This window comes from Chiroxiphia lanceolata, chromosome 1 (assembly GCF_009829145.1).
Source record: "Chiroxiphia lanceolata isolate bChiLan1 chromosome 1, bChiLan1.pri, whole genome shotgun sequence".
In the NCBI taxonomy this organism is placed as follows: domain Eukaryota; kingdom Metazoa; phylum Chordata; class Aves; order Passeriformes; family Pipridae; genus Chiroxiphia; species Chiroxiphia lanceolata.
In genome coordinates this window covers 133,998,396-134,026,153 of record NC_045637.1, presented here as the reverse complement: position 1 = coordinate 134,026,153, position 27,758 = coordinate 133,998,396, and the positions used below count along the sequence as shown (strand labels likewise).

Here is a 27,758-nt window from a genome sequence, read left to right as displayed (position 1 = left end):
CAAGGGCACACTGCTGGCTCATGGACAGCTTGTTGCCCACCAGGATCCCCAGGTTCTTTTCTGCAAAGCTGTTTTCCAGCAGGTCAGCCCCCAGCCTGTCCTGGTACATGGGGTTATTCTTCTCCGGGTGCAAGACCCTGCATTTGCCTTTGTGAAATTTCACAATGTTCTGCTCTGCCAATCCCTCCGGCCTGTCAGGGTCTTCTGAAGGGTGGCAGAGCACTTGGGGGGATGGGTCCTCCCAGTTATGTATCATCAGTAAACTCACTGAGGAGGCATCTACCTCTTCATCCCTGCAACTGTGCCACTGATCACAACCCTGTGAGGTTGCCATTCAGTCAGTTCTCAATCCACCTCACTGTACACTCATCCAGGCCATTCTTCCTGAGTTTGCAAGGCACAGGGAACTGAGTTTCCATCCCATCACTGACAAGAGGCTTACCAAGGCAGAAGACTTCTATGAGTAAGAGTATATTAAGCATGATATAATCAGTATTTGCTTGCCTTGAATCCAGACATAAATACACTAAAGCAGCAAACCCAGCAATAATGAACTAGCATTTTGTAACACAACTAATCATATGAATATATTATATATGGAACCAAAAAGAGACAGACACTTGGGGTATATTTTCACAAAAGGGATACAGAAAAACATCATCAAGTAATAAAATCTAGAAAATAAGAACTAAGGATGCAGAATAAGCAAGAAAGAAGTCTGGCAAAATCAGAACAAGTTCTAGTCCTATAAAAAAGAAAGAAGTCAAACTACTGATAGCAGAAAATATCCTCTGCTTGTTTTGATTGGGAAGGGGTGAAGAACACTAAAACATCAAGGATGAGCAAGGAAGAATGGGGAGAAAAACCGTCCACTTTAGTTCTATCCTTACTGAAGAGCTCTCAAATCTGACCACCCCAACATCAGAAATTCAGGTTCTTGAGAACCACCACAACAATTACCACAGCAGACACATAGTTGCAAAAAGGGGTCTACTGTCCTGGATGTGTAGGAAGATAACACATCAAGGTTTGAATTGCACACCTGTGAAAAACAAAGGACCTTAACTTATATTTTTACCTTCTATTATCTGATCAAATGAGGCCACCAAGTGGCAATGTAAATATTTTAAGTCACAAAAGAAAAGTGTAATAACTTCTAATAACATAACTTTCAAATATGCAAAAAGACTAATGAAGAGAGATGAACATGGGTTAAATTTTATGTGCCATGACATAGAGCAGTAATCTCATTTATGGTTCACAAGCATAGGTTTCAAAAACTGTCTTCCAGTGTTCAAGTCACGATGCCTTCAAATATTGTTTTCCTGTTCATTTCAGGCAAGCAACCTTAAACTGACTTGCAACAAGTTTTAAAACTCACAGATTGAAATTTACATCCTTCCAGTCCTAAATCACAAACATGCTTCATATTTCAGTGGCTTTTTTTTTTTTGCCAGTTCTACTATGATGATGTCATTTGTAAAATTCAGCTTTTGTTCTTATCTGCCTTCTGTTCATGCCTGTCACTCAAGTGTGCTCTAAAGAGGCATATGGTACTGTGCTTTCCTCAACTGCTTTCACTCCTTCCACAGAATTAAGTATCAGCAGGATGGCAAAAAAGAAGGTGGGTGGAATTCCATCTTCTAAAACACCCTCAAACATTTCTTTTAAAGGCTCCTTTACAGATTTTTTAAGACATAAGGATAAGCAATAATGCCAAAGTGCAAGATACAAATAATCGGACTAATTTACCCAATCTGATAATTCGTGTAGGAAACAGGATTTGCAAAAATACAACCAGAATTTCAAATGATATCTACCATGTTTCAGTACAAAGATATTGATAAATCAAATATACATAGATATACAGATATGCCAATAAAAAAAAGCACAACAAAGAAAAAAAAAAAAAAAACAAAAACCAAATAATTTCAAACCACAAACTTTTAAAACAGCAAGCATGTATGCCTCTTACATATACACAGAGCTAAGCAACTGACTGAAATTCATGAGATGGGCTCCAAATTATCTGAAACTGCAATAGTGAAATATATTACATTTCATACTATATGTGCAATAATCAATTTCTGTTTTGCTCCTAACTGAGGGAGTTTTATGTGATATCTTCATATCAAGTTCATTTTCTCCTACTCTAGATCACAATGCAGTGTTAACTTCTTGCGGATTAACCCTGGCCAGCAGCTAAGGCCCACACAGCCACTCATTTACTTTTGCCCAGTGGCATGGGAGAGAGAATTGTAACGTCAAAAGGAAGAAAAATTGCGAGCTGAGTTAAAGACAGTTTAAAAAGTGAAGCAAAGCAGTGCATGTAAGCAAAGCAGAATAAGGAATTCATTCACTTATTCCCATCAATAGTCAGATTTTTAGTCATTTCCAGGAAAGTGAGGCTTCATCATTCGTAACAGTTACTTGGGAAGAGAAATGCTGTAACCTCAAATGTCCCCATTTCTTCCTTCTCTGACTGAGTTTTTACCACTGGACACAATGCCATATGGTATGGGATATCCATTGGGTCAGTTGGAGTCAGCTGTGTGGGCTGTGTTCTGTGGAGGTCAATAAAGCTAAGTCGATCCCAGGGAGGTAAGAAACTGGAATCCTCTATTCATACAAAAATGGTATTTTTATGAGTTTGGGGTACTACACATTCATGGTGGGATTGGCATATTCATCAGAGGGTCGGCTTATTACAATTGGGGGCTTTACAGAGATGAGGTAAAAGGCAAAAACCCAGGTTTACAAATTTTGGAGTCTTATCATAGGGGAAAACCCACTTTATCTTAGGGGAATTACATGGGGGGAATAGGTATTCAGGTTTACAGAATGTACAGGATTCAGGTAACGCAAAGGGAGAGATAGAACACAATAGGTCTTCTGCAGATGCTTGATAACATCAGGATATGGTCTCTCTGGCTTGGACAGGGCACTCTACACTGGTGATGTCCCATGTGCTTCTTAAACTGAGGTGTTTTCCCCAGCTCTCGTAGCCCAAAGCCTTTTGCTGAGACCTCTCAAATTCCTTTCTGCAGATATATGAATTCGGGATACAGCAGTGTTCCCTCACAGCTTCTTGTGCAGCCACAGCCTCCTCACTAGCTGGGAAGTGCAAGAAGCAGAGATAGCTTTGACTCTATATAAACACTGTTCAGCACCAGCTAAAATATTGGTGTGTTACCAGCACTGTTTTGGTAAGTAATCCAAAATGCAGCACCACACTTGCTGCTATAAAGAAAATTAACTGTCCCTGCCAGACTCAGTACACAACTTGTAGAGTAAGTTTCAAGTGGAACTAAACCTTGTAAATATTTAATTTGTTCAGAAGTGAGGTTTTAAAGTTGCAAACTGTACTGACTCAAACTTACTAAGAATGGAATAAAAGGTTTGCCTTTTAGATTTTATTTTCCAATGTGCTTATGTCTTCAGAAAATAATTCAAGCAAATGAATTATGTCAAATTTGACAGGGGAGCACTTTTTAGATCAACAATATCCTTACTGGAGTTTTTGCACTTCAGTTATGCAATGTTTAAAAATCATCTTATTATTGACTGAAAGCCAGTAAGTTTGGAGAAGCACTTCTGAGTCTTTTGTTCTTTGAGATGCAGCAAGTTTCATACAGACATTGCTATCTGTAGATCCAAATGTATTTTGTTCATTTAATATTCCTCATTGCCACTATACCAGTCAAAGCTGCTCTATTTATTCACATAGTGAGACTTCAAATTCCTACTCCAGCAATGTTGTTTGTGATTATTGTAAGTAATGCATTCCAGTTTCACAAGGTTGAAATACAACAGGAGTTAGTTCCCAGTAGGTTTGGTTTTGTGGGAGTTTTTTGTATACTTTTTTAGAATTCACTCATTACCCATGCCCATGCCTTCTTTATGGACTTTCTTTAGTGAAGCCACGTACTCTGGCAAACACAGCTATTAGTATCTTATTAATGCTTTAAAGCTAAAAAGATTGTTATAGGTAACTGGTGGAAGTCTGTGCATCAACTCACACAAACATTGTGTTGTCATTGACATGGTACATTTACATTATGCATGCTGTATTCAGAAACTTGAGAGCCGAAAGTACTTTTTCTTATGAAATTAATTATAGGAATAATTCTAGAATGCAACTATCAAATGTGAGTCAAAATAGTTGTGCTGATTTTGACTGTGGTAGAGTTAATTTTCTTCACAGTAGCTAGTATGGGGCTGTGTTTTGGATTTGTGCTAAAAACAGTATTGATAACCAGAGATTTTTTTAGTTTTTGCTGAGCAGTGCTTGCATGAAGTTGAGATCTTTTCTGCTTCTCACAATGGCCAGCCATTGTGGGCTTGGGGTGCACAAGAAGTTGGAAAGAGACACAGCTAAGACAGTTGACCCCAAGTGACTGAAGGCATGTCCCAAACCATATGGTATCATGCCCAACATGTAAAACTGGGGGAAAAAGAAGGAGGGAATGTTTGCAGCGATGGCGTTTGTCTTTCCAAGTCCATTACATGATGGAGTCCTGCTTTCCTGCTGAACACCTGCCTGCCCATGGGAAGTGGTGAACGAATTCCTTGTTTTGCCTAGTTTGCATGTGCAACTTTCGTTTTACTTATTAAAATGTCTACCACAACCCATGAGTTTTCTCACTCTTCCGATTCTCTTTTCCACCCGACTGGGGAAGAGTCAGCAAGTGGCTGTCTGAGAATTAGTTGCCAGCTGGGGTTAAACCCAGCTGGGGTTAAACTTCCTGCCTAAACAGCAACAGTTTAGGCAGGAAGGGACCAATAGGAGTAATTTTTCTACCTGCTCACAGCGGGATCAACTTTGAAGTTAGATTAGGACATTCTGATTCTTCATTCAGTTAAGTTTTGAGTATCTCCAGGACAAACATCATTCAGCTGCTCTAAGCAATCCATTCCAGTGCTTTAATATCTTTGCTGTAAATTTTTCACATCTATCCCTTTTGCCGCATATGACAATTGCCCCTTGTCTGCTTGCTATGCACTCCTCAGAAGAGCCTGTTTCCTCTATTCTCCCATTAGCTAGTTGAAGGCAATGAGATTTTCCCTGAGTCTATTTTCTTACAGGCATTAAAAATTCAGGAGTTAATACAGTAAATTTCCTGACAAATTTATTGAGCTTTCCAAGGCAGCTGATGATATTCAAATTATTATTTTTTTCTTCTTTTGAAGTCTTCCAGAAACTTTTTACGTTTTCTGCTTGGATAAAGCAGTAGTAGAAGATAAATTATATTTGAAAGAAAGCAATGATTTTTTAAAAAAATCCATTTACTTGAGGACTAAAACCTATCAATATTGAAACCTAAAGCCTGGCCCAACAGATAAGCCTGATTTGATCTTAAATCTCTTTCAAGAACAAATATAAAAAGTTGCAGTTTCTGGGAAAAAGGCAGAGGAGAAGAACAGAGAAGATACTTTTGGTTTTGATATATGTGGAATAGTTTTCCTGTTGTTTGTTGGGTTTTTTGTTAGGGTTTTCTTTGGTAAAGTATCAGTGATTATCCAGTATGTTTATCATCAGTTCAAGAACAACAGACCTTGCAGCTGAAATTGCTCATCTGCAGAGATTAAATCTACTTCAGCCTCAGCTTGAACTTAATCGAAAGATCATTCAAGCTGCACGAATCTCTTAACAGAAGCTACAGATACAATGGGCCTTAAAAAAGACTCTGAGAAGCAGAAAGAAACCTGAAGGCAGGCTCTTCACGTCTGAGAAGGAACAAGTAATGCATTTCCCCTTGATAGTCTGAAAGAAAAAGCAAAAAACAACAGCTAGTTTCAATCTTGTACTAGTAGAGCCATTTAATAAAAAAAAGAAGTGTTACTCTCAATTTCAGTGTAGGAAAAATTTCCTCCTTCAGGTTTATCTGTGCCCCCATTTCTTTTATGATGTTCCTGGACATGGGAGGAAGAGAGGCAGGGAATAGAATGATGAACTACCTTATAGTGAATTTGAATAATATGCTTGGGAAAATATCCACCCAAGCAAAGATGAAGCTTTACCTTAGGGAAGGTAGAACAGTTTACTTACCATTTGATATCCAGGTCAATGAACATAAAGATCAGTTCAAACTTATTCAGCTCCATATCAAGTGGGGCGAGAATATAGCATATCAAGTAATATATGATGAACTTGGAAGGTTTGGTGTTGACACTTGGAATCTATTTAGGAAATATCTTCTGATGAAAAAAAGTTTATATGTTACTACATTTGAAAAAAATGGTCATCCATGTGCTAATCTACTTTTGAAAGTTCCTATGTCAACACAACTTCTCATCACGTAAAGAAACTGGCAGTCAGTAACTGGACACAGTTCTCGTTTGACAGGATCTCTTAGAAATAGAAAATCTACAGGTGATATCCTCAAAAAAAACCATAATTCAGGGGGGATTTGCATGTCAATAAATAGATTTTTTCATATTTTTATATTATATATATTAATAGGAATTGATAGGTTGGAATTTAATAGACCTTGTAGGAATATCATGTGCATAACACAGTAGAATAAAGAGTTGTGACAAAATTTATTTCACCATTCATTCTTGTTGCAAATAAATGAAGTTATTTTCTTAAGCAGAAACAGAATTCTTCCCATAAAGGAAGCAAACCAAATCAATCCATACAGCTTCACATCTCCCCAGCTATCCTGCCAAATCTACTCCTTCACAGCCACAAAATGCAATTAGGTTACTGCTAGGTTTTCTTCAGAAATGTATCATCCTGTCTTCCAGTGACTGGAACTTCATGCCATTCTGCGTCTCATGTAAGAACTTGACACCAAGGCAAAGCCAGAGCTCTTCCAAGCATGCTCAGAAGTCATACCTTTGTTCAGAGCTTTACTTTGGTGTCAGGGTGTATTCCCATTTCATGCCCATATTCCTAGAACTATGGTCTCTGAAGCTTACATTGTCAGGTATTGGAATGGACTGTCCAGGGAGATGGTGGAGTCACTATCCCTGCAGTGTTCAAAAAGCTCTTAGTGCTACAGTCTAATTGACAAGGTGGCGTTTGGTCAAAGGTTGGACTCGATGGAGGTCTTTTCAAACCTTAATGATTCTGCACTTCTATGATTCTAATTAATGGCTGACAGCACTTTTAACTTCGCAAGCTACAACCGGGGAAGTTCACACATCTTAGGCAGCCACCCGCTAGGAGGAGAAAAAACTGATAACCATTAAAAGAAGACCACGATTTCACAGACGTTTAGAGGGCTGTAGGGCTCGCTGAGGGTCCTGAAGGACAGACGGTCCCACCGCCCTCCCGCCGCCTCAGGTGCGGCGCCCCCGCCCGCTCCCGCTCCCCGCTGCAGCGCCCCCCGGCGGCGGCGGCGGCGGCGCGCCCCCCCCGCGCGCTGATTGGCTGGCGGTGCCGGCGCTCTGCGGCGCTGTGGCGGCCCGGCTGCCGGCGCGGGGGGGGCCGAGCCGCCCCCGCCGCGGGGACCCCGCGCAGCCCTCCCGGCCCGCCGCCTGCCGCCTGCCGCGGGCGCTCCGGGACCGGCCAGCGGGAGGAGGAGCGGGGGAAGCACGGGGGTCTCCTCCTCGGCTTCCGCGTGCGGCGGCGGGCGCAGCATCCTGGAGAGCGAGAGGCTGGGAACAAAGGCTCCGCGCCAGCCCCGGCGGCTCCACCTGCCCTGCCCAGCGGAGATGGCGTCCCTCGGCTTAGGGGGGCTCAACGTCTCCGCCCGCAGGAAAAGCGTCCCGTCCCGCAACGCCGCGGTGGAGAGGCGGAACTTGATTACGGTGTGCAGGTGAGCCCCGGCCTGGCCCGCCCGAGGGCATCGTCCTTTCCCTTCTCGCTCCCGCCGCTGCCCGGGGGCCCATCCCGCCCCCCGGCCCCCACCTCGCACAGGTGGGTCGGGGGCGGGAGCGCGGGCGGCCTCCCCACCGCAGCCCGGTCGGGGGGAGGCAGGCCAGGGGTAGGGCAGCCTCGTCCTCCATCCATCCATCCATTCATCCATCCATCCATCCATCCATCTATCCATCCTGACTCAGCTCCTGCGGGAGGGTGTCCCGGCGGCGGCGAGGGGCAGGGGCTCACCGGCCAGCGCCGCTGCTTCGGGGCGTCAAATGGGGTTTTTTTGGTGGGAGGGGGTCGCATGGAGCGGGTGACTGAGAGGTTATTTTTGGGCACCATGCTTGAGTTCTCGGGCGCAAGGCGTGTGCGGGAGCAGGACAGGGCGGGCTGAGCCCTGGGCAGCGCCGATCGGACGCTGCCCGTCCTCGGGCAGAGCTGGAGCAGCGGCCGCTTCCCATCGATGGCCGCGGTCTGGCCGCTCGTGGGGTTCAGGCTTCATACGATGTCTCGGACGTGAAGGCGTTCGAGCCCTGTGGAAGCGGCCGAGCGTGTGCTCCTGCGAGCGGGCCGGTGCCGCAGGAGCATCCCGGGGAGGCTGCGCTCCGGGATATTTTTATCTCCGAAATCTAGATCAGGAGATCTGCAGTATGGACTAGAGCTACTGTATTCAAACATTATTTTTGTTTTTTAGCATCTTGGTGCTGAGCTTATGCAAGCTTAGTGGTACGGCGTTCCGTGGAAGCGTTTCCACTGCTGTCACTGTGGAATTCATGCAGCATTTTCCAGGTGTGCGGCACTGACCCGTTACGTCATGGCAAACTTTTAAATGCGGGCATGTGCTGGTAGCAATGACTCCATTCGCTCGCTTGTTTCAATTGCTTAATTTTGAAGTTATCAAACTAATTTGCATATTATCTGGGAAAGGTCTTCAGCAGATCCATGCGGGTTACGATATAGTTTTACTTCTCACAAATCTTAATAAAGTTCCAGGACAACTATTAAATAATTTTATACCATCACCACTTAACGCTGCAGCAGTATTTAAAAATATTTTTCCTTTTTTTCTTTTCTTTTTTCTTTTATTGCATATTGATAATAGGTTTTACAGCTGACTCCATCATTCATCTACTGCAAGGAATTTGCTTCAATATTCTTTCAAGTCATAGTATCTACATTTCAGAGTAGCATTAGTACTATTCTGTCTTTTCCCAGGCTTTTGTGGTTACTTCTGTTCCTACCTGTGAAAAAGATATGCAACAAAAACAAAGAAAAAGAAGATTTTTCTCAGACTTGCTGAAGCAGATCAAATAAAAGAATAAAAGTTTTCAGTTTCACTATGATTACAGAGATGCAGATATTGCTGATCTGTGTGTTCAGGAAAACACCAGTGTTATCAAGTAATGACACAATCCTACCAGATATAAACAGTTCTTCTAAAAAGAGTATATTGTATTCTACAGAACTTGCTGGTTTTTTCTGCCTTCCATTTGAGGCAGTGCTCTTCTGTATTCTGTACTGTTACATTTTAGTTTTTGTTTTATCATTGTCCTGCAGTTGAAATGATGGTGTAATGTATTTAAAGATGCTTAGAAAGCAGAAGGAATTCAGTCAAACATTTCTAAAACAGGGAGCTACTGCAGAAACTACTTGGAATTGGTGTATTTTAATTATTTTCAGTGAAACAATTTAATTTTGCTATATCTTCCCAAACCCTGAAGTTCTTAGTTTGTGAGTACACATCAAAATTTGGAAAGCATGTTGAGGAAAAAGGGTTTTGCATTATTATGATATGTGTACATTTGTTTATATTTTTATTCTTCTACCAGTACAAGACTAAATATTTAAAAGATTTCTGTGCTTTGCTGTAGTTGTTACACATTTTCTATTATAGAAAAGTGTTGCTTTTTAGGAATACCCAAATTAGTATTGAAAAGAGTAAGATAATAGTCCATTCCAATCAAAATCCTATGAAAATGGGAAGTGTTTTTGTTAAAAAGAGCTCCAATCAATTGATTCAGTCAAATTTGAATGATATGGCCTGCTACCCAGTGAAGAGGAAAGATCACAAGGAAGATATCTTCCTTGTTACCATTTGTTAACAGTCTCTGATAATTTAATGATTTTTTTTCAAAGCTTAAATTTAGCAGATTTTTACTTAGTAGTTAAACCAGACTTTGGGATTTTCACCTTTTCTTACAGTGATGATATCTAACTCCTCCTGCAGATATGGATAGTTTCTTATATTTACAGTTTCAGAAGGAACAGTTTGTTTCCACTAAAATGTTGAATGTCACTGCAAGTCATGGAAAGTGACACAGATACTTAAGTTCCATAAACCAGTTGCATGTGAAAATACATGGTTATGTTTGTATAACTGCACAGTTGTGATTTAAATTGGGATAATTCTTAGGATTTTCTTGTTTGAGTAGGCAATACATGTTCTAAGCTCTGTCTCTCTTCTTACCTGTTTTCCCTGAAGTTTGATGCCTTTCATTTTCCAATAAGTGGTGCTGAGATTTTTATGGTGGTTATAGATTTTTCACCTGGTTTTAATCTAGTCTTCCATAGGATTCATTGATCAGAGATCAATATAGATACAGAACCACTGAAAAAGAAGGCCTTGGAAGTGATGTTCATAGGTTAAATGTGAAATGTTGACACAGAACTGAACAGCTGTCAGGAAATATATTTTTTAAAACAGTAATTTTGCTAATATTCATGAGAACTGTTGCAGTGACATTGACCCTTAATTGAACTGTCTGGTTTCATGTCATGTTTAGCATAAAGGATATTATTTTATAATCTTAGGGATTATTCTATACTAATAGTTTGTATTCTTCAAAATGGCATTTTAATGACATTTCCCAAACTGCAAGCTAAATAAATTTAACAGAATCCTTTCATTCATTTGAAAACTTAAAAGGAGGAGCAGAATTTGACAAGGAAAAGTGACATATTCATATATCAGTCTAATTTTCCTCTTTTTTGCTTTTTGATTAGAGGCTTGTTGCTGTTTTGGAAATAAGCCTATACATGTGGGATATATCCACAAAAGATTTGGCTTTGGTTTGGAGTTATACAAGAAATTTGGGAGACCTTCTTGTGTATCTTGCACAAGTGCAAGACCTTACCCCAAAAAGATGAAGTCTTTCTTATTTAAGAATGTTTCCAGCTTACATCATTCAGGAGGTCTTTTTAAGGTTGGAGAATACTACTGTTTCTGCATCTTTTTTTTGGCTCAAGCAAGAGTAGATTCGTGACAGAGAAGAACATGTAAGAATCCAAAAACATCAGGGTTAATGAAGGTCATTTAGAAACACTGATATTGGAATCTCTCCAATGGCAGTTACTATATTTAGACAAAAATCAAACCCAACAAAACCTTATTGTTGCAGTTACACAGTGGAAAATGATTGGAAAAAGACTTTTTTAAAGAGTCTTGAAGCAACAGGTATCAGAGCTGTATTACTGCTCTGCTCCTATAGTCCACCAAAAAGTTAATTTTAGAAAATGTTTTGTTTGTTTTCAAACCACTTTACTTTCTCATGCTCCTTTGTTGCAGTTTTTCTGTTAACCTCTGACGTGTAGGTGGACTGTTGCACTGGGGAGGTTTAGACTGGATATTAGGAAAGATTTCATCACTAAAAGGGTGGTCAGGCATTGGAACAGAATGCCCAGGAAAGTGGTGGAGTCGCCATCTCTGGAAGTGTTCCAAAAAGATGTGTATGTTGCACCTGGGGACACAGTTTAGTGGTGGACTTGGATTGGATTAACAGTTGGACTCGATGATCTTAGATTCTATGAAGCTGGGAGCAACAAAGGGAACCAAGGAAACAGCTCTAGCTTTACCTATATGGACATTTTTTTCTTCATAGCTCTTGTGTACTTTAGACCTGACCTTTTGTTTCTTGACTTTCAGTCGCCATGTGGTTCCACATAACTGTGCAAGAGCATGGACTTTCTTGTCTGGGGGGCCATACAGTGGAAACAACACATGAGGCATCATTGATGACTGAGGAAAATGCTTACCCAATGCTTACCCTATAACCTTTTTCAAAGGCAAAACTTCTACGTACCTTAAATCCTTTTTTCCAATCTGCATGGTAAGCATGGCCAAGTGCGAATATCTAACATGCAAAATGTGCTTACGACTTTTAACTTGCACTTAAAAATATGTTTGCCTCTTTGTGGTATTTGGAGAAAAAAAGACAACTCAGAAGTATTTGCCTAAGAGGTTTTTTTTTTTAAAATCTCAAGAAAATATTTCTGGTGAATCACATTTTGCTTTGTTGTGTCCTTATCTTCCTGGTCTATGGAAGTAATGGGTACATACTTGCACTCCCTGTCAGTCCTCCTAAAAGACAATTTACCTAACTTGACATAGCTATAAAGGTTGCTTAGGTTTCTGGTGAAAGTGTAGAGTAGAGAGATGAAAATTAACATTTCCATGGAGTACATGGTGACAGTAATATGATCACTTAAAAAGAACACCATTATTGATGATGAGCTCTTAGTCTGTCTTTTATAATCGGACCCAAGGTATGTAGAAATTGTTGTATCCTTAAAAACTAGATCTTTTTTCTTCAGTTGAATTGCAGAATGCTTTAAAATTGAAAATATAAAATAAATTTCTTATCTCTGATTTTTAGAAGTGTATGTGAAATTGCTCTTAAGTGTTTCTTCTTGAATATATCTCCATTTCTGAATAGGTATTCGATACAGTATTAATCAGTTAACTATTAAGCAGGTCGTTGAATACAGGAAAAATAGGCATAGCTGTATATTGTACTCTACTTTGTTTTGCAGTTTGTTGTTGATCCTTTCTCTGAGTTTTAAGATAATATTCCTGTATATAGTGCAGTACATCTCATTGCTAACTCACTGTCTATCTTGTGTATGTATCCCTGAGTGAGTGATATGCTGCACTTTCTCTTTTTCAGACTTGCATGGTGTAAGAGGAGTTGTCTTCTTACAGTTAATATTGAGTTAGTCATGGCATTGCTATATGCATGTATTTTTCAAAATTAAGAAGGTTTTTTTTGTAGATAATTTCATGGCTCTGGAATAGCTTTGAGGAAGCGATAATTTTTGCCATTAGAGTAGTCAATAGCTGTTAACTGGTGGGCATGCATGTCTCTCACTTACTCAAAATTGGTTAAAAATGTGGAGGAGTTCAAAACTGAGTCATAACTTGGCACTGCAGGAGAAGCTTCCTCCCCCACCCTAATTCACTCCTAATTCCTGTCCTGCCAAAAACACTACAACAATAGAAGCTTGCAGGAAAGGTAAAATAGGGAGTCTTTATTCAGAAGTTTTCTGAGAATAACAAATTGAGTGGAAACTCTTGGGATAAATGTCAATTCAGTTTGAGCATATTAGTTTTGTTTAGTAAGTGAGCATCAGGAGGCTGTGCTGACTCCACTAAGGAGGCAGTTAAGTTACTTTTAGAGTACAGAGCATCTGAAACTAGTACGGTTGGTTTAAGGAGTTTCAGTCCTGCCCATGCCTATGTAGTATGCTGCTTCTGCAGCTGTGCCATAGAACTGTTTGTGTTGAGATGCAGTGATGTGTACTTATTATGAATGTATCCATATTTAAGTCACTTCACCCCTCCTTTCCGGTACTGAAGATCTAGAACAGTTCATAGTGAGCCCCAGAAAAAGTAGAACTGGCAGAACTGAGGAAGCCAGTATGCTCAGGTATGGGATCTGGGATGAGCAGGCAGAGTGAGAACATCCTAAGCTGGTATTGTTGAGGTTTGGGTCTTGTGAAAACTATCTCCTCAGGCTCTGGTAAGGCTCTATTAATACAAATAAGATTGCTGCAAAAACCCCCACAATAAATGCTCCAAAATAAGTGTTATTTTCAAATTTGAGAACATATGAAATCTGCCTTGAAACTGAAAACTAAAGAACAAGGAGCAGAAAACAAAATAAAAATGGATTATAATTAAAATTATGAAGACAAAAGAAAATAATTTTTTGTCATGTTTTTTGAGGTTTAAACTATCTTCTGAATAAGAATAAAATTGTGGAAATGCAGTTGTAACTAAACACAGTGAACAGCCTAATTGATTAGTTACATTTTGGTGTGTTTTTACAGTGGCTTGATTCAGCCTTTCCTATTTCAAATGTTAGATCATTTAAATTGATAGCTTTTCTAGCATAATAATGTAGTAATATATGGTGCTGAATACCCCCATTCACAGGGAAATCACTCTACGCTAATGCACAGAGTTAACAGTGCCTAAAAATTCATTGTTTTATAATGTGTCTGGATTATTTTTGCATTAGGATGAAATTACAGTGTTCTCTTAATACAATAAAGTTTATACTTCTGATTCTTGGGCATAAATTTAGAGAATAAAAGGAGCATTGATGAAATGTCAAACAAAAAATTAGTATGTTTAGGATTACAAAGAGAAACTGATGTTGGATGCTTCCTAGTGCTCGTTTTTCTACAACTTCATTAAAATAGTTTAGGGAAGAGGAAAATAATTAGCTCATTTTTATGTGGAATAGGTGGAGATTTTTGTTTTCTTTCAGGTTTTAAGGCTTTATGCCTAAGACCAACAAGGATGATTGTACTTCTAGGCTGTTTCTCAACATGTTTTGTGTTCCTATTGCTCTGACTGAACTTGAAATCATCAAGGTGGTTTCTGGTTCTTTGCTCTTTTGGTTTAAACAAACTACTGCCCTGCTATAGAGGACCAGTAGCTATTCATATAATTTATGATAGTCCTGTACTTTTGCTCTAGGTTTTCAGTCAAGACTCTGATTGACCGTTCCTGTTTTGAGACTATCGATGATACTTCCCCTGAATTTAATAATTTTGCAGCCATTCTGGAACAGATTCTAAGTCATCGACTGAAAGGTATGTTAATAAACTTCCTTACTGGTGATGATTTCGCCATGATAATTTGTTTATAATAAACCAGAGTACATCTACAAACTCCTTGATGCTGAATGAAAGCATTGGCTTTCTTTGTGTGTCTGTCCAATCGCTGTTACCTTCCTGATTTTTTACATTATTGTGGAAAAGTGAAAACAGCTGTTTTTGTGAAACATGTTTCCAATGATCTTGTTGGAAGCCTTCTGGGCTGGTAATTAAGCAAGTGAATGTTGCCATGGTGCTGAGCTCTATCTGCTTTTCTGCTTTATGATAAAGCTGTGTCCTAGGAGTCTGAAAGACAATTGTACTGTTATCCACTTTAATAGAAGCTATAGACAGCAGTGCTATAGCTGCTGCTCCCTTTTCTTTTTCCCTTCCTTGCTTTTGTTGCCTTCTTTTCCAGAGACTGTGTTTAGGTCCTTTAATTCCTGTCCCCCCACTCCTTTAGTGAACATGTTTTTTGCTATAGGAATCTAATGGATTAAATTGCTAATTATATGATTAAATTTAGAAAGGTCAGTTGTTGATTTTCTTCTTGTATCGAGTCAGATGTTCTAATTGAAGAAAATGTCTGTTTGCATTTTCCAATTGTTCTAGAGGAAGCTGCTTTGCTCGAGGAACAGAGTGTGCCTTAGCAGTAACAGTCACTAGAAGATGACTTTGGAAGCTTCTCCTAATTTTCAGTTCTGTGTACAGTTTTTGAAATATTTGAGGAGTGTGAAGGACATCATAATCATCTAAATATAGATGTGTAATATGACAATCTACTCTTTTTCATACTTTTAAATATTCATAACTAAGCTTTGTGAACAATATTGTGTGTAGGCTGACATTTGAGTAGCACAATTACTACCTGCTGTGGTTCTGTCAGAGAAGAAAAAAAAAGTCACGCAGTGGGGTGGAAATATAGGGTTTGTCACACTGTGACAAAGATTATTGGAGTGATTATGGGTACTTAGCAGCTTGACACTGCAGGGAAATTGCTCTCTTTTCTCCTTCTCCCCCAGCTTCAGTGATGTTAGAGCAAAAAACATTATACATTTTATTTTTTTCCACCAACATTCTTTTGCTTCGCAGTCTGTTACTTAGGACAAGGAGTACAGAGAAGCCTTGTCAGGTTGGCAAATGGGTTACGGGCAAATAGAATTTGGATTTCTCCATTTCTTACTTTAAATAATTTTTTACTTGCAAACAGCTAAATTTTTTTAGCTGTTTCAGTCTTCCCCTTGTAGTTACTAGTATGATTTTCTAAGTTTTCAGAGTTAAATAAAAATACATAAAAAGGCAGTAAATTGTGCATAGTGTTGCAAACGAGGAATATTTTGGTAATAAGCTAGTTGACTGTGAGTAGTTTTTAAATAATAAAACAGAAATTGAGATAATAAATGTACATTGAAAATTCAAACTTTAAAAGGGTATATGTTATACAATACAGGGCTTGAAAGAGATTGTATTTTATTAATGGAAATGACTGAATGCATACTTTTTGTAAGTAGAACACACTAATGGCGGACTGGCTATTGCAGTAGGTTGTGTAAAGTGTTTTTAAATTGGCAAAACATACTTGATCTGTTTGTTTATGGTGAGATAAATGGCTTCATTGTATCAAACTTGTCAGGATAATCCCATGGAAAGGTAGTTAAATGGGTGATCCAGAGCTGAGATTTAGGGTGTATAGAACTTTACTTTCTTAAGGCCATGAAAAACAACAGTTCTTAATCTTTACTTCCTTTGAAAGTACTGGGTGAGGAAGGAAGAATATAAAAAAAGTGTTTACTTTGCATTATTATGTACTAAGTTTACTTTTCTAATAAAACTTTTGCTGGTAACTTTTTCTTACATTAAATTTAATATGTTTTTGAGGAACAAAGCATAGTCTTGATGGAATATAGTGACTGTTTCTGCTTATTGGTTTCATGTTTAATTAGGATCCAGACCAAAAAAAAAATAAAATTGAAGGAAGAAGGGTAGGCGTTTTAAAGGGAAAAGAGTTCAGCTACAGGGATTAGGATTTTATGCCTTTTTTAAAACGATTGCAATCAAGAATTCTGAAATAGTAGTTCTCCAAGCTTCATCTTCCTTGGTGTTCTGCTAAAAATGCCCATTTCAAAATGGATTTTTAGTAGGTAACTGATCTGATGTTGTCAGCTCCCAGTAGCAAAAGGGTTATGAAATAGCATTCTTAGTGGTTTTGTTGATTTGCTTTTTCCATTCAGTATCACTGAAGAATTAAGTTTGGAAAGTTTCTTTCAAAGTCATCCAGTCCTACCTCTTGCTCAAAGCAGGGCTGTCTCAGATTGCTTACAGCATTTTCCAGTTGTGTCGAAAATCTTTATGACACTTCTTAAACTCAGTGCAGTTTGCTACAGATTTTTATTTTTTTTCCCCCCCTCTTACTTTGTGCTTAGCTTTCCGTAATACTGGCTGTGGTCTTCAATGGATCCTGTAGTGAACCAGACAGCAAGTCAAACATGCAGAAAACTAATCACTTTCCCCATGGATGCACTTTTTTAGCTCAGCTGCTCATTTTCTTAACAGTGTTTTTGATGTGGCTGTTTGCTTAGTAATAAAATGAGATTGTCCAGACTACATCAGCTCACACAACAGAAGTCTGTGAATGCTGCTTGAACAGGTATCTGTTCATGCGATACAGAAGACTTGGCACATATGGCACCAAAATAGTTCCCAAAAAGGTAATATAACATGCTATGGCACAACCTCACAGTTACATGTACACCACTGACCATAAGTGGCAGTCAGGAAGAGGCCACTGTTGTCAGTAAAAGCAATCTGGCTCACAAGCTATTTTGAATTGCCCTAAGGAAGAGAGAGAGTTTGAGCAATCTGTATTAACTGTCTTTTCAGGCATTGCAAGCTACTGACTGCCTTATGATCTAGAAAGTGGAGAGCTATATCCCAGTACTGTATGTGCAGTATACCTGGTGCTCCCTAGGAGTGTTGGATTGATTGAGAATGTGGAGTAGATCAAAGATTGTAATAAGGAGGATATAAAGTATGTGTCCTTTTTGTCATTAAAGTAAACTGTGTGGCATGCTTGCTGGCAAAATAAGATACTACTGGACAGGACAGTTGAAGATCTTGAGAAGGTAGGAGAGGAGGAGTAACAGAAAAAAAATGAGTGACTAATTACTCTTTTATTCCTTCTCAGGAATAAGAATTTTCATGGTTTTGTAATACAGCAGAGACTAAGTGTTACTCTGGAAGGGTGCAGAAACAATGTATTTGAAGGTCCCAGGACCAAATAAGACCTATAGTCCTGAAAGGAATTTTACAGATCTGTATATAAATATATGTATGTTTGATAATCTTAAAGCAAGGTGAGTAGTTTCAAGAGCTGTTTTTTTCCCAGATACTTGTTTGGAATTTGTTCTTTCTTAACCATTCTGTAGTGTGGAGATTAAGCTGTATCTTGTAATTGACTGCATGGTTTCTTATTTTCGTTGCTGGCCACAAATTTTTCAGGTACATTTCCTATAAGCGTCCTTTTTTGTAATATCAGCTAAGGAAATATAGTTAGTGAAGAAATGGTAGGGGCATCAGAAGTGTTCAGCAATAGTACTTGGGATTTAATCTCAGATCTCAGGTTTTTCCTAGCTCAATTAAAACCTGAATCATTTTGAAGTGATGTATATTTTGTCTTTACTCTTGCCTTTTTCTGTCACTTCAAATTAGTGTTAACTGAGTTTGTACTGAAAAATATGAGTACCTATTGTAGATTTTTATGGCCATCTCAAGCATATTTTTGAAAGTTAATGTCATGTATTTGTTGACTTACGATGTTTTCAATGTAATATCCTTCACAGCACAAATTATTTATATCCAAACTGCATGCTAGCTATACATGCTTAGAAATAGTTTTGGTGTATAAATTCTGTCACTGACAATGTACCTAGTGCATCTTGTTTGTGACTTCTGTAATTTTTGCATGTCGTGGTTACTGTGAGCTTACTTGTCATCTGTACACTTACTTGCATTTATCACCATGACGACACAAGACAAGATGCTGTATTGTGCTATTTTGACACTTTCACAACTTTGTGTGCCTTTTTGCTGTACGTTTAGAAGGCATTATAAACACCTCAAAAGCTTCTGCTAGAGTTACCCATGGAAGCTGCTTGTCTCTATCGAACCTATGTTATTCCTAATTTTAATGATTGTGGAGTTTGTTTTCTCGCTTTTCTTTTTTCTTTCAGAAAACCTACAATGAGCAGTAAACTTTTAGGGTGATCAGTGGTGCTTGAGTGGAAAGATAAATGTAATAATTCTCTTTTTTTCCTCATTCTATAAAATGTTCTAGTTTCACGTGTCATCAGCAGTTTGGTGGTAGTAATGGTAAATGGCTGTGCTAGTGATGTTACTAGTAAATATTCAGGTTTTGCTCTTCATAGTAGGAGAATTATTAAATAATTAATTTTTGAGGGAGTAAAAGACTTTTCTTATATCTGCATTGCACAATTTATCCCTTCCCATATGAGTTTAGTTTACCTACTTATTTTAGGAGGAAAAAAAAGTACTTACTACTACCTGCTAGTTCAGAGTCTCTTTCAGCAATTCATATTAATATAATTTTTATTAATAAAAATTCCCTGAATTCTAATAAACAGAGGTTACAAAGGGAAAGGGTACAAATTAGATCTGCAGAAGACAGTTTGTGCTTGCAGGTCTAGGTCACAAGTGAGGAAGCAGGGTTCTTCGAGTTTTGCATTAATGTATTATATGCTTGCTTTTATTAGTTGGCACTGGAATTGGTGATACAAAGTCATCTTCACACTTTAGCTGCATTTAATTTTGCAGGTATAATCCCCAGGCAGAAATGTTTCTGATACAGTGAAGTGTAAGAAAAATACATGTAGCTTTTCATATTGTTAAAATGCCTCTGAATTTATGTTGCTGTCCATTACACTTGGCATTTTAACAAAAACAGTAAGTTTATAAAAACACCTTTTGGAAATTCTTTTATTTTAGTCCTTAGAGCTGAAAAAAACTACAGTAACTGAAGCACCTTGGAGTTTTATTTTTTCTTTGTCATACTGAGTAATACATGTTAATTTGTCCTGCTTGCTTTTTTTTTAATAAGTCTTTTATCAAGCTTTGAATTTAATAAATACGTCTGTGTGGTGAAGTAAGCAAATGGGCCACAACATCAAGTTACATGCACCCTCTAGGCGAAAAAAACCCTGCCACTTGAATTTCTTCCGATCACAGGGGACAGATCTTTGACACTGCTTTGGCTATGCCTGGAGATAAGTCAAGTCATGTTAAATAAAAAATCCTTGTCAACATGTTTTGGCATTTTATTTTCAGTAAGTATGATGTACTGTATCAGTTTAATATACTCTTTCTTGAAATTTGAGCTTTCTAACAGGAAAAGAATTAGAAGTCTTTCTGATACATTAATACAGCTTCTGAAGTATAACTCAAGACTTCAAATAAAATTAGCTTAAAAATAAGATTTCATTTTATATGCAGAAAAGGTTTTGCACATAGTAATGATGGCAGTCACCAGAGGGCAATGTTCACCTTACTTGTTACATACCTGTTTGCAGGTTTGTACTAAGTATGAACGTTGTGCTGTTCAGTCTGAAAAACAGGGCTGAACTGTTGTGGCTGTGATGAAATTTATTCTGTGTGGAGAGGTCACAAGTAGTATGTAATTTTCCCTTTCATTTTCTAACTGCAGTACATTGCAAGCTGGAAGAAATATCAAGGATTTTGGTTAAAGTTTCAGAAGAGAGAATGATTTGCTCAATTCGTTTTGGTCAGCTTCCCAAGGAGAAGTGTACTTATAATAAATTGTGACTGCAAAAATTTTTTGATTATGCATCAGTTTCTCCTCCAGTGAAAGCACATTTTGTAAACTTCCAGTCTGCTTCTGAAATAAAGATACCACTGCCACAGCTGACTAGCATTCTATATTTTTATTTAGTAATTTTTTTGAAGAACAAAACTCTCACTACTTGACTGTGTTAATGAAATGTATGTACTACCTAAAACAAATAACAAAAATACTTTTTGCATCATATTTTTAAGTCACAATAGTCTGTGCTCTATTGTGATTTAAGAGATCTGTGAAGAACTCTTGAGTATTGTTGTAGCATACTAACAAGGGAAAAACCAATAAGGTACACGTAGGTAAACAAATGCCCGAAACTTCTCTTTGTGCATTACTTTCAAACCAGGCTGAGCTGCATAATGCAAATTTTTTTACACCTGTGAGCTGGTTTTCAGTAGGAATTTATGGACTTGCTTGTATAAAATTCTGTCAGTACAGGCAACATTTAGGGGAGTATTTAATTATGTTTATCTCCAATAAGCAGAGAGGGAGGTTCATAAGTTTTTAAGTATCTTTTATTTTGATTTAAGGTCAGATCACCTGGTTTGGCTATGAAAGTCCTCGTAGTTTCTGGGACTACATTCGCGTAGCTTGCCGAAAAGTCTCGCACAATTGCATCTGCAGTATCGAGAACATGGAGAATGTCAGTTCTTCTAGAGCTAAGGTAGGGAAGAGTCAAACTGACTGTTTTATTACATTGTTCTGTATGAAATACAACTGAAATTTCTGTACCTGGAATAAAACCATATTACTAAGCTTACCCCACAAATTTTTTTGTTGTTTGAAATTTATTTTTTTTGGTACCTAGTAAATACTTACTTTTTAAAAACCCACTTTTAAATCTGAATGAGTTTACTTTAAAATTTATGTTATTCAGTAGAAAAAATTTTGAAATTGTCTATTCAGTGAGCATATTGTGTTATAAAATGATTGTGTTCATTGACTTCATTGTCTTCATTGTTTTTGGCCTTACATAACTTTTTGAAAATGCAGTACGTTGAGGGAGATTAAATTCCTGCAGGCCTGCCAACAACTATTATTTTAAAATTGTAGAAATGCAATGACTTTATTTCTTTCCCCTCCTGATAGTTTTGTGTATAACTTATACATAAATAGAAAAGGTGTGATCAGCTTTTGAGTTTGTTGGTGTGATTGTACAGGAATCCTGTCTAAATAATAGATTTATTTGCTAATAAAGATCTATTCTTTTAAAGGATCTACATAAAAATAACATCACAATTTGTCGAGGTACAATGGAAATCATAAGGAAGTAACAATTTAATGTGTTTATAGGCATATGAACTGAATAAGAATAAGCTTTAAACTGACCTATCGTTAAATCTTAATAGTGAGAGACAGTGTAGACCAACATCCTAAATAAATACTGTTGGACAGAGATTACACGTTTTTTCTGCTAGGTTGGAATGCTGTTCAATAGCTTTTACTTCTGTGTAAAGCAGCCTTGATTGAGAACTGAGAACTTTTTGACTTGAAAGTAGCATAAGAGAATGCAACAATTAATGTTCTTAAATCTTTTTATTCCTAAATCAACTGAAATCAGTTGCTTGAACAAGTATCCAAACTGTATATTACGGCTATTTTAAAAAGCCTGTAGTTCCAGATTTTTATTGTACTTTGGATTATTCACAGTTGGTGTCATTGGTGAGGTGGAAATAATTCGCTTGTTATATTGGAAAACTTTTGTAGGTTTTTTTTCAGGGGCATGACTGTCATTAGCACAATTTAAATTACAGGTATTTATGCAACCAGTTTTCTTCAATAAAAGTTGCTTAGATCAAGCAACACCATGAATCTAGAAAATCTTTGAGGACTCTGATGATCCATAGATTGCAGAACAGTTTATTTGCTGTTTCTGCTGAATAGACTGAGTTTTAAATTTTATATAGTAAATGTATCTGTAATTTGTGTGAAAGCTTTGAAGCACCTGAGATTCTATGGCAAAAGATTATTAACTGGCTTTCCTATCCAGAATACTGCCTCTCTTCCTAGCCCTCAATGGACTGGAGCAGTAGACTGATAATTTGTCATGCAGCTTTTTTCCTTGCTTATGTTGAGATCTGGAAGTTCAGATAATTTGGAGAATTTATTTCCAAATCCTTTCTAGAAAAACACATGTTCTAGAATATGATGATTGTATTGCTTATATTCAAGATTTATTTTAAAGGTGTTTCTGAAGTCTAAGATTTTAATAGACATGAATGTTTAAATTCAGTAGGTAATAATATGCAAAGCTATTTTCTGAAATGTTCTTATAAATAAATTAAAATTTTCTCTTACTCTGTGGAAAACTTCATGCCAAATAGTAGACTGAGAAGAAAATTTGTGCAGTGAGTGTGGAGAACAGTGTTGAATTTTTTAAGTGTTTTGGATGTCTGTATCCGAAAAGATTGAGAGCCTGTCAACACAAATACCAATCATATGCATCAGTTTGACTGTGGTCCAGATGAGTGTAGTGTTCAGCCTGGAAACTGTCAGCAAGGGTTTACCAGAGCTAGTTTGCCCTGCTTTCACTGGAGGTGCATAGGTTTTAGGCCTTAGCTAAGCAGCATCATCAGAATTTGACTGTTTCAGTCATATTCTAAGTAACTGCAACATAAAGGCAGCTATCTGGTTAAGCGTGCTTTTAATATTAGTGCACTCTGTGTTAATTTTTTTGCTGTGCTGTTGGTATTTATGAAAGCAATTTTTTTGTGTTGCTATTTAGCATCTCATAGAATCACAGAACAGTTTGGGTTGGAAGGGACTTTGAGGACCATGTGGTTCCAATCCCCTAGCCATGGGCAGGGACACCTTCAACTAGACCAAGTTACTCAAGGTCCTGTCCAGCCTGGCCTTGAACACTTCCAGGGATGGAGCATCTACAACTTCTCTGGGCAACCTGTTCCAATGCCTTACCACCCTCACAGTAAAAAATTTCTTCCTAATATCTAATCAACACCTACTCTCTGTTAGTTTGAAGCCACTCCCCATTGTCCTGTCACTACATGCTCTCTTAAATAGTCTCTCTCCCTCTTTCTTGTAGGCTCCCTTCAGGTACTGCAAGGCCGCCATTAGGTTTCCCTGAATTAGGATTATAATCTACTACAGGTTATTTTGTTAGAATGTCTCTAGTGATATTCAGCTAGATGTCAATAACCACCAAATATATTAAGCATAAAGACATCTTCCTACTTAAATAACTGCCCGTAAGTTTATATGGGTTACAAGAAATATTCCTGGTGTTCTCAAATGGACAATCATAACTGTGGCAGCTATTTGAAATATCTCTGTCTTGTAAACTACAATCCTGTGTACTAGACCAGTAAACACAGCACAACATGCTTTCCTAACAGCTATTTTTTGCCGCTTTTTATAGAACTGGTTGAATGAAGTTTTGGGTTTGGACTACAAGATTTAGGCCTCTTAGATTTAATTTTGTGTCTGTATTTTATATGCACCTTCTGTAATGATATCCTTACTAAGGGGAAAAAGTATTACATAATAGAAGTATGTCACTGAGTTATACTTTTTTTTATATAAATCCCACAAATATTTGAATGAACACAGAGAATTAGTTCTTACTGCTGCTTTACAATGGAACCAATTGGATGCTTCCAATACCATTGACTTTAAAATTAAAAGCTTTCTTCCCTGATCTGCTTCCTCTTAAACATGAGATTTTCAAAAGGCCAGAGTATATGATTAAAGAAAAATTCTTTTTTTTTTTGCCTCCTCCAAATTTTGGATAACTTTATTTCACAATAAAGTTTATTTGTGTCCTTGTAAGAATGCATTTTCTCTTTTCATTATTGCTATACTGAAGTACATTGTAGCAACCTTTTCTGTTTAGTGGTAATTTTGTGAATCAGTTCATTACTCAGGTAAACCAATTGTATTAATTTTCAGGTGTAAAATTGTTTCCTTTAAAATGCTTAAATATTTCATATCTGTTTTGTCTTGCAGGGTCGAGCCTGGATCAGAGTAGCACTTATGGAAAAACATTTATCTGAATACATTTCCACAGCTCTTAGAGACTTCAAAACAACCAGGTCTATAAAACTTATTTTTTCAGTATTTTAGTAAATGTTAAGTGAGGGACTTAGGTTTGGAAGCGAAGGTTTCTCCTTATTTGTGTAGTAAAGGATATCATTAATAAAAGAGCTGTAGCCTAGTAAAAGGTGTCTAGAGTTGGTATCAATTTGATTTTAACATGGGTAAAACTGCAAAATTGAAAATCCCTTTGTGATTTTAAAAATGTGGAAATAAGCCTGGAATTCTTGAAAGGTCAAAAGAGGAGAAAACCTCTGCAAAGAGGCAACTGAATCTGAAATTGTAGCATGATAAGGAGAGAGATCCTTTCAAGATTAGGTATGGTTGATGGAAAGACCTTGAGACTTAATGAAAAGTAACTTTTATAGGCACCTTTTCTGAAGAAAAAAGGAAGAGAATTCCAGGAAGCTTTTGAGAAATATAGAATAACAGAATTAGTTATCAGGCATAACTAGGATCTTGGAATAGATTTTTGTTATAACTTTTAATGTAAAAACAGTTATGGATGAGAATATACTTTGTGATAGAAAACACTTTAGCAGTTTTGGACTGGTTTTAGATAATGTGATTATTAGATGATGTTTTATCTTGTAATGAGTGTGTCTTGTAGATTTATGAAGAAGTAATCTAAATATGAGTGAATCTATAACATGTACTTTTTGTTGAACACTCAAAGTTTTAGACATACTGAATGGACTATTAAAACAATAGGAATTTTCTCTGTAAAGATTTCTGTTCATTTAGAGTATTGTATTTTAAAGCTGTTTGTCCAGAGATCTCCATATATTTTGCAGCTATTAAGGTGACTTTGAAATACAACTAGGTAAATATCCCATTTCACTGAAGTTTCAATACCTGTTGTCTTATTTTACCCAGATTTGCTGGCATTTACAGTAGACAAGAACCTCATAAAACAAAGATTTCTGGAAAATATTTACTCATGTTTCCTCAAACTGAAAAGTCATTTATGTTTTTGAGGGGGAGATGAGGAGAAAGAGTAGGGTCAGAAATTATGTATTGTCCCTTTTTTGGTAATATGCTTTGTTAGTGGCTAACAATGGTCTTATTTGATTAGCAGTTTCAAATTCATTTATTTGAGCATGTTAATGTTTAATATATTTAAATGTTCTTTCAGTGGTATAGCTTTTGGAAACAACCTCTCTTGCATTCCAAACATAGTAAGTGCAAAGTTTCTTTTGAAGTAATATTTTAAATACATCTAATGGAAATAAAAGTTACATTGTCAGATCTTGGTTGTGTGGATTTCAAATCCACTAGAAATAACGAACATACTCTCTTTTCCCATGTGGGATTTCAGATACCTAATAAGTAACCTGGTTTTTTTTTTTGGTGATGCTTTGCACCATTTATTTAGCATTTTAAATTATGTATTGTGCTGTATGTATATTTAATAATTATTTATATAAACTACAAATTTTTTGTGTTACACATATGTGTATGTAGAATATGAAATTCATCTATCGTACTGATAGCTCTTTTTAAATCTCACTGTTGTGTTTAGGTAGCTGAAGTTAGGGCTAGTCCTTTAATGAAACAGCACATTATTAGTGCTGGATCTACATATTATGCATGGAAGAAGGTTTTAATAAGCATGGGCACACAAATATTTTACTAACAAATTGGTCAGCACAGACTTAAGTTGTAGTGGACTGTTATGTTGTGACATGTCAACTGCATAGCACTGAAAGAAGATTTGTGGGTTTTCCAAAGCAACTGTGCTTTTGGCTGGGTTACTGTAGCTGGCTTAAGAAACACTACCACTACCAGGCCAACTTCACCATTGAAAGTATGCTCTCTGATTTCTTCCTAAGCACCATTTTACAAAATAAGGTGAGCACAGTACAGATTGGTACCTGGCAGTCATTTTACAAATGCCAGTGAATTGGCTTGTAATCAGCTTGTACTGGGAGCATTGCTGTTCGTTCACAAATAGGAGTCACTGTGCTGAATCAGATTGTGAAGTCCATCTAGCTCAGCACTCTGGCTCACCAGTTTTGCCTCCTGGTGTCCCTCCTGACGTCAGAGAGTAGGAAACTGAGTTTGTACATCCTAGCCTCAGTGTCAGTACTATAATCTCTGTTTTCTCAGAGGAAGTCTTACAGATTTCTTGCTTCAACTGAGAACATCCAAGGTCTTGGGCAACTACAGATGGATGTCTGTTATGAAAATACAGAAGTGGGACTTCTGACAGTATGCATTATAACACAGATCAATATTTGGAGCTGTGCCCCAAAACATTTCTTTCCTGGATGTTCACCATGCAGCCAACTTGAGCTCTCGCTGAACCATCCAGGTGCTTTCATGCAGTTCTTAAAGCAGGTGGAGTTTTTGGTAGGGCAGTGTTGCTGGTATTTGCCTGGAAGATAGTTTGTATTCAGTAATCTGGCACCTTCTTGCATATGTTGCTAGAATGTGTGGATGAACTGTGCACCTCAGCTCCTAGTAAGTGACCTTTCAACCTTGCCTTTGGTACTAAACAGCTCTTGGTTTCTCTGTTTCCACAAGTAATGCTCAGGTGAATTCTAGTGACCTTTCTACCCCTGGTACTGCCAAGACTCCTTTAACACAGAAATTAAAGTTGTGTGCTACTTTGCTGAACAGACCAAATGCCTTTTTTACAAGGCCATGCATGGCATTGGTGGGTCCTATTTGCTTGCCCTGTGCATGGAATGTTTCTGACTGGAAATAGCTTCTGTGCTATCTGGGAGGAGAAAATGAGAATAAGCAGGAGAGAATGGGGAGGTGGTGAGGGAATACAGATTTCAGCCTTCACAAGTCCTCATACACCTGGGTGTGCGAATCATATTTTGAGATCAAGGCATGCAGTTTTAAAGCTTTGGTCAAGAGGTGTTTTACAATAAAAAACCATGTTAACAAAACACTCCTTCAAGTAATGAAAACTAAATCTCAAAATAGCTGGATGCATCATGCATCTTCCCATCATGCAGTATTTTAAGAGACTGTAAACTACGTGGAAAATAGCTGATTTGTGAAAATATTTTTTAAAAAATAATCAACTACTAGGAATAAAAATTGAACTTTAAAAGAGGCTGCAAGTACAATTGTGAGAGACAACTTTTTCCGTGAGATGAAATCGTTATTTTTTTATGTATATGACACAAATTCTTC

The 27,758-nt window shown here is 37.6% G+C and overlaps 1 protein-coding gene and 1 long non-coding RNA gene across 2 annotated transcripts in view; one reads left to right on the top strand and one right to left on the bottom strand.

Annotated features, from left to right (window-relative positions):
* Positions 1 to 68: 68 nt before the first annotated feature.
* LOC116790922 lies at positions 69 to 7,302 on the bottom strand. Its single transcript, XR_004358537.1, has 3 exons — positions 7,192 to 7,302; positions 6,050 to 6,198; positions 69 to 457 (listed from the first exon to the last, which is right to left on the bottom strand). It is a non-coding gene; the product is annotated as an uncharacterized LOC116790922 (long non-coding RNA).
* A 188-nt stretch (positions 7,303 to 7,490) lies between these two features.
* Positions 7,491 to 27,758, top strand: part of RUNDC3B (RUN domain containing 3B) — a 52,275-nt gene continuing 32,007 nt past the window's right edge. Inside the window, 4 exon segments of the mRNA XM_032699236.1 lie at positions 7,491 to 7,766; positions 14,571 to 14,686; positions 21,089 to 21,222; positions 24,522 to 24,607. Coding sequence (XP_032555127.1) covers positions 7,663 to 7,766; positions 14,571 to 14,686; positions 21,089 to 21,222; positions 24,522 to 24,607 — 440 coding nt within the window. The 5' untranslated portion in view covers positions 7,491 to 7,662.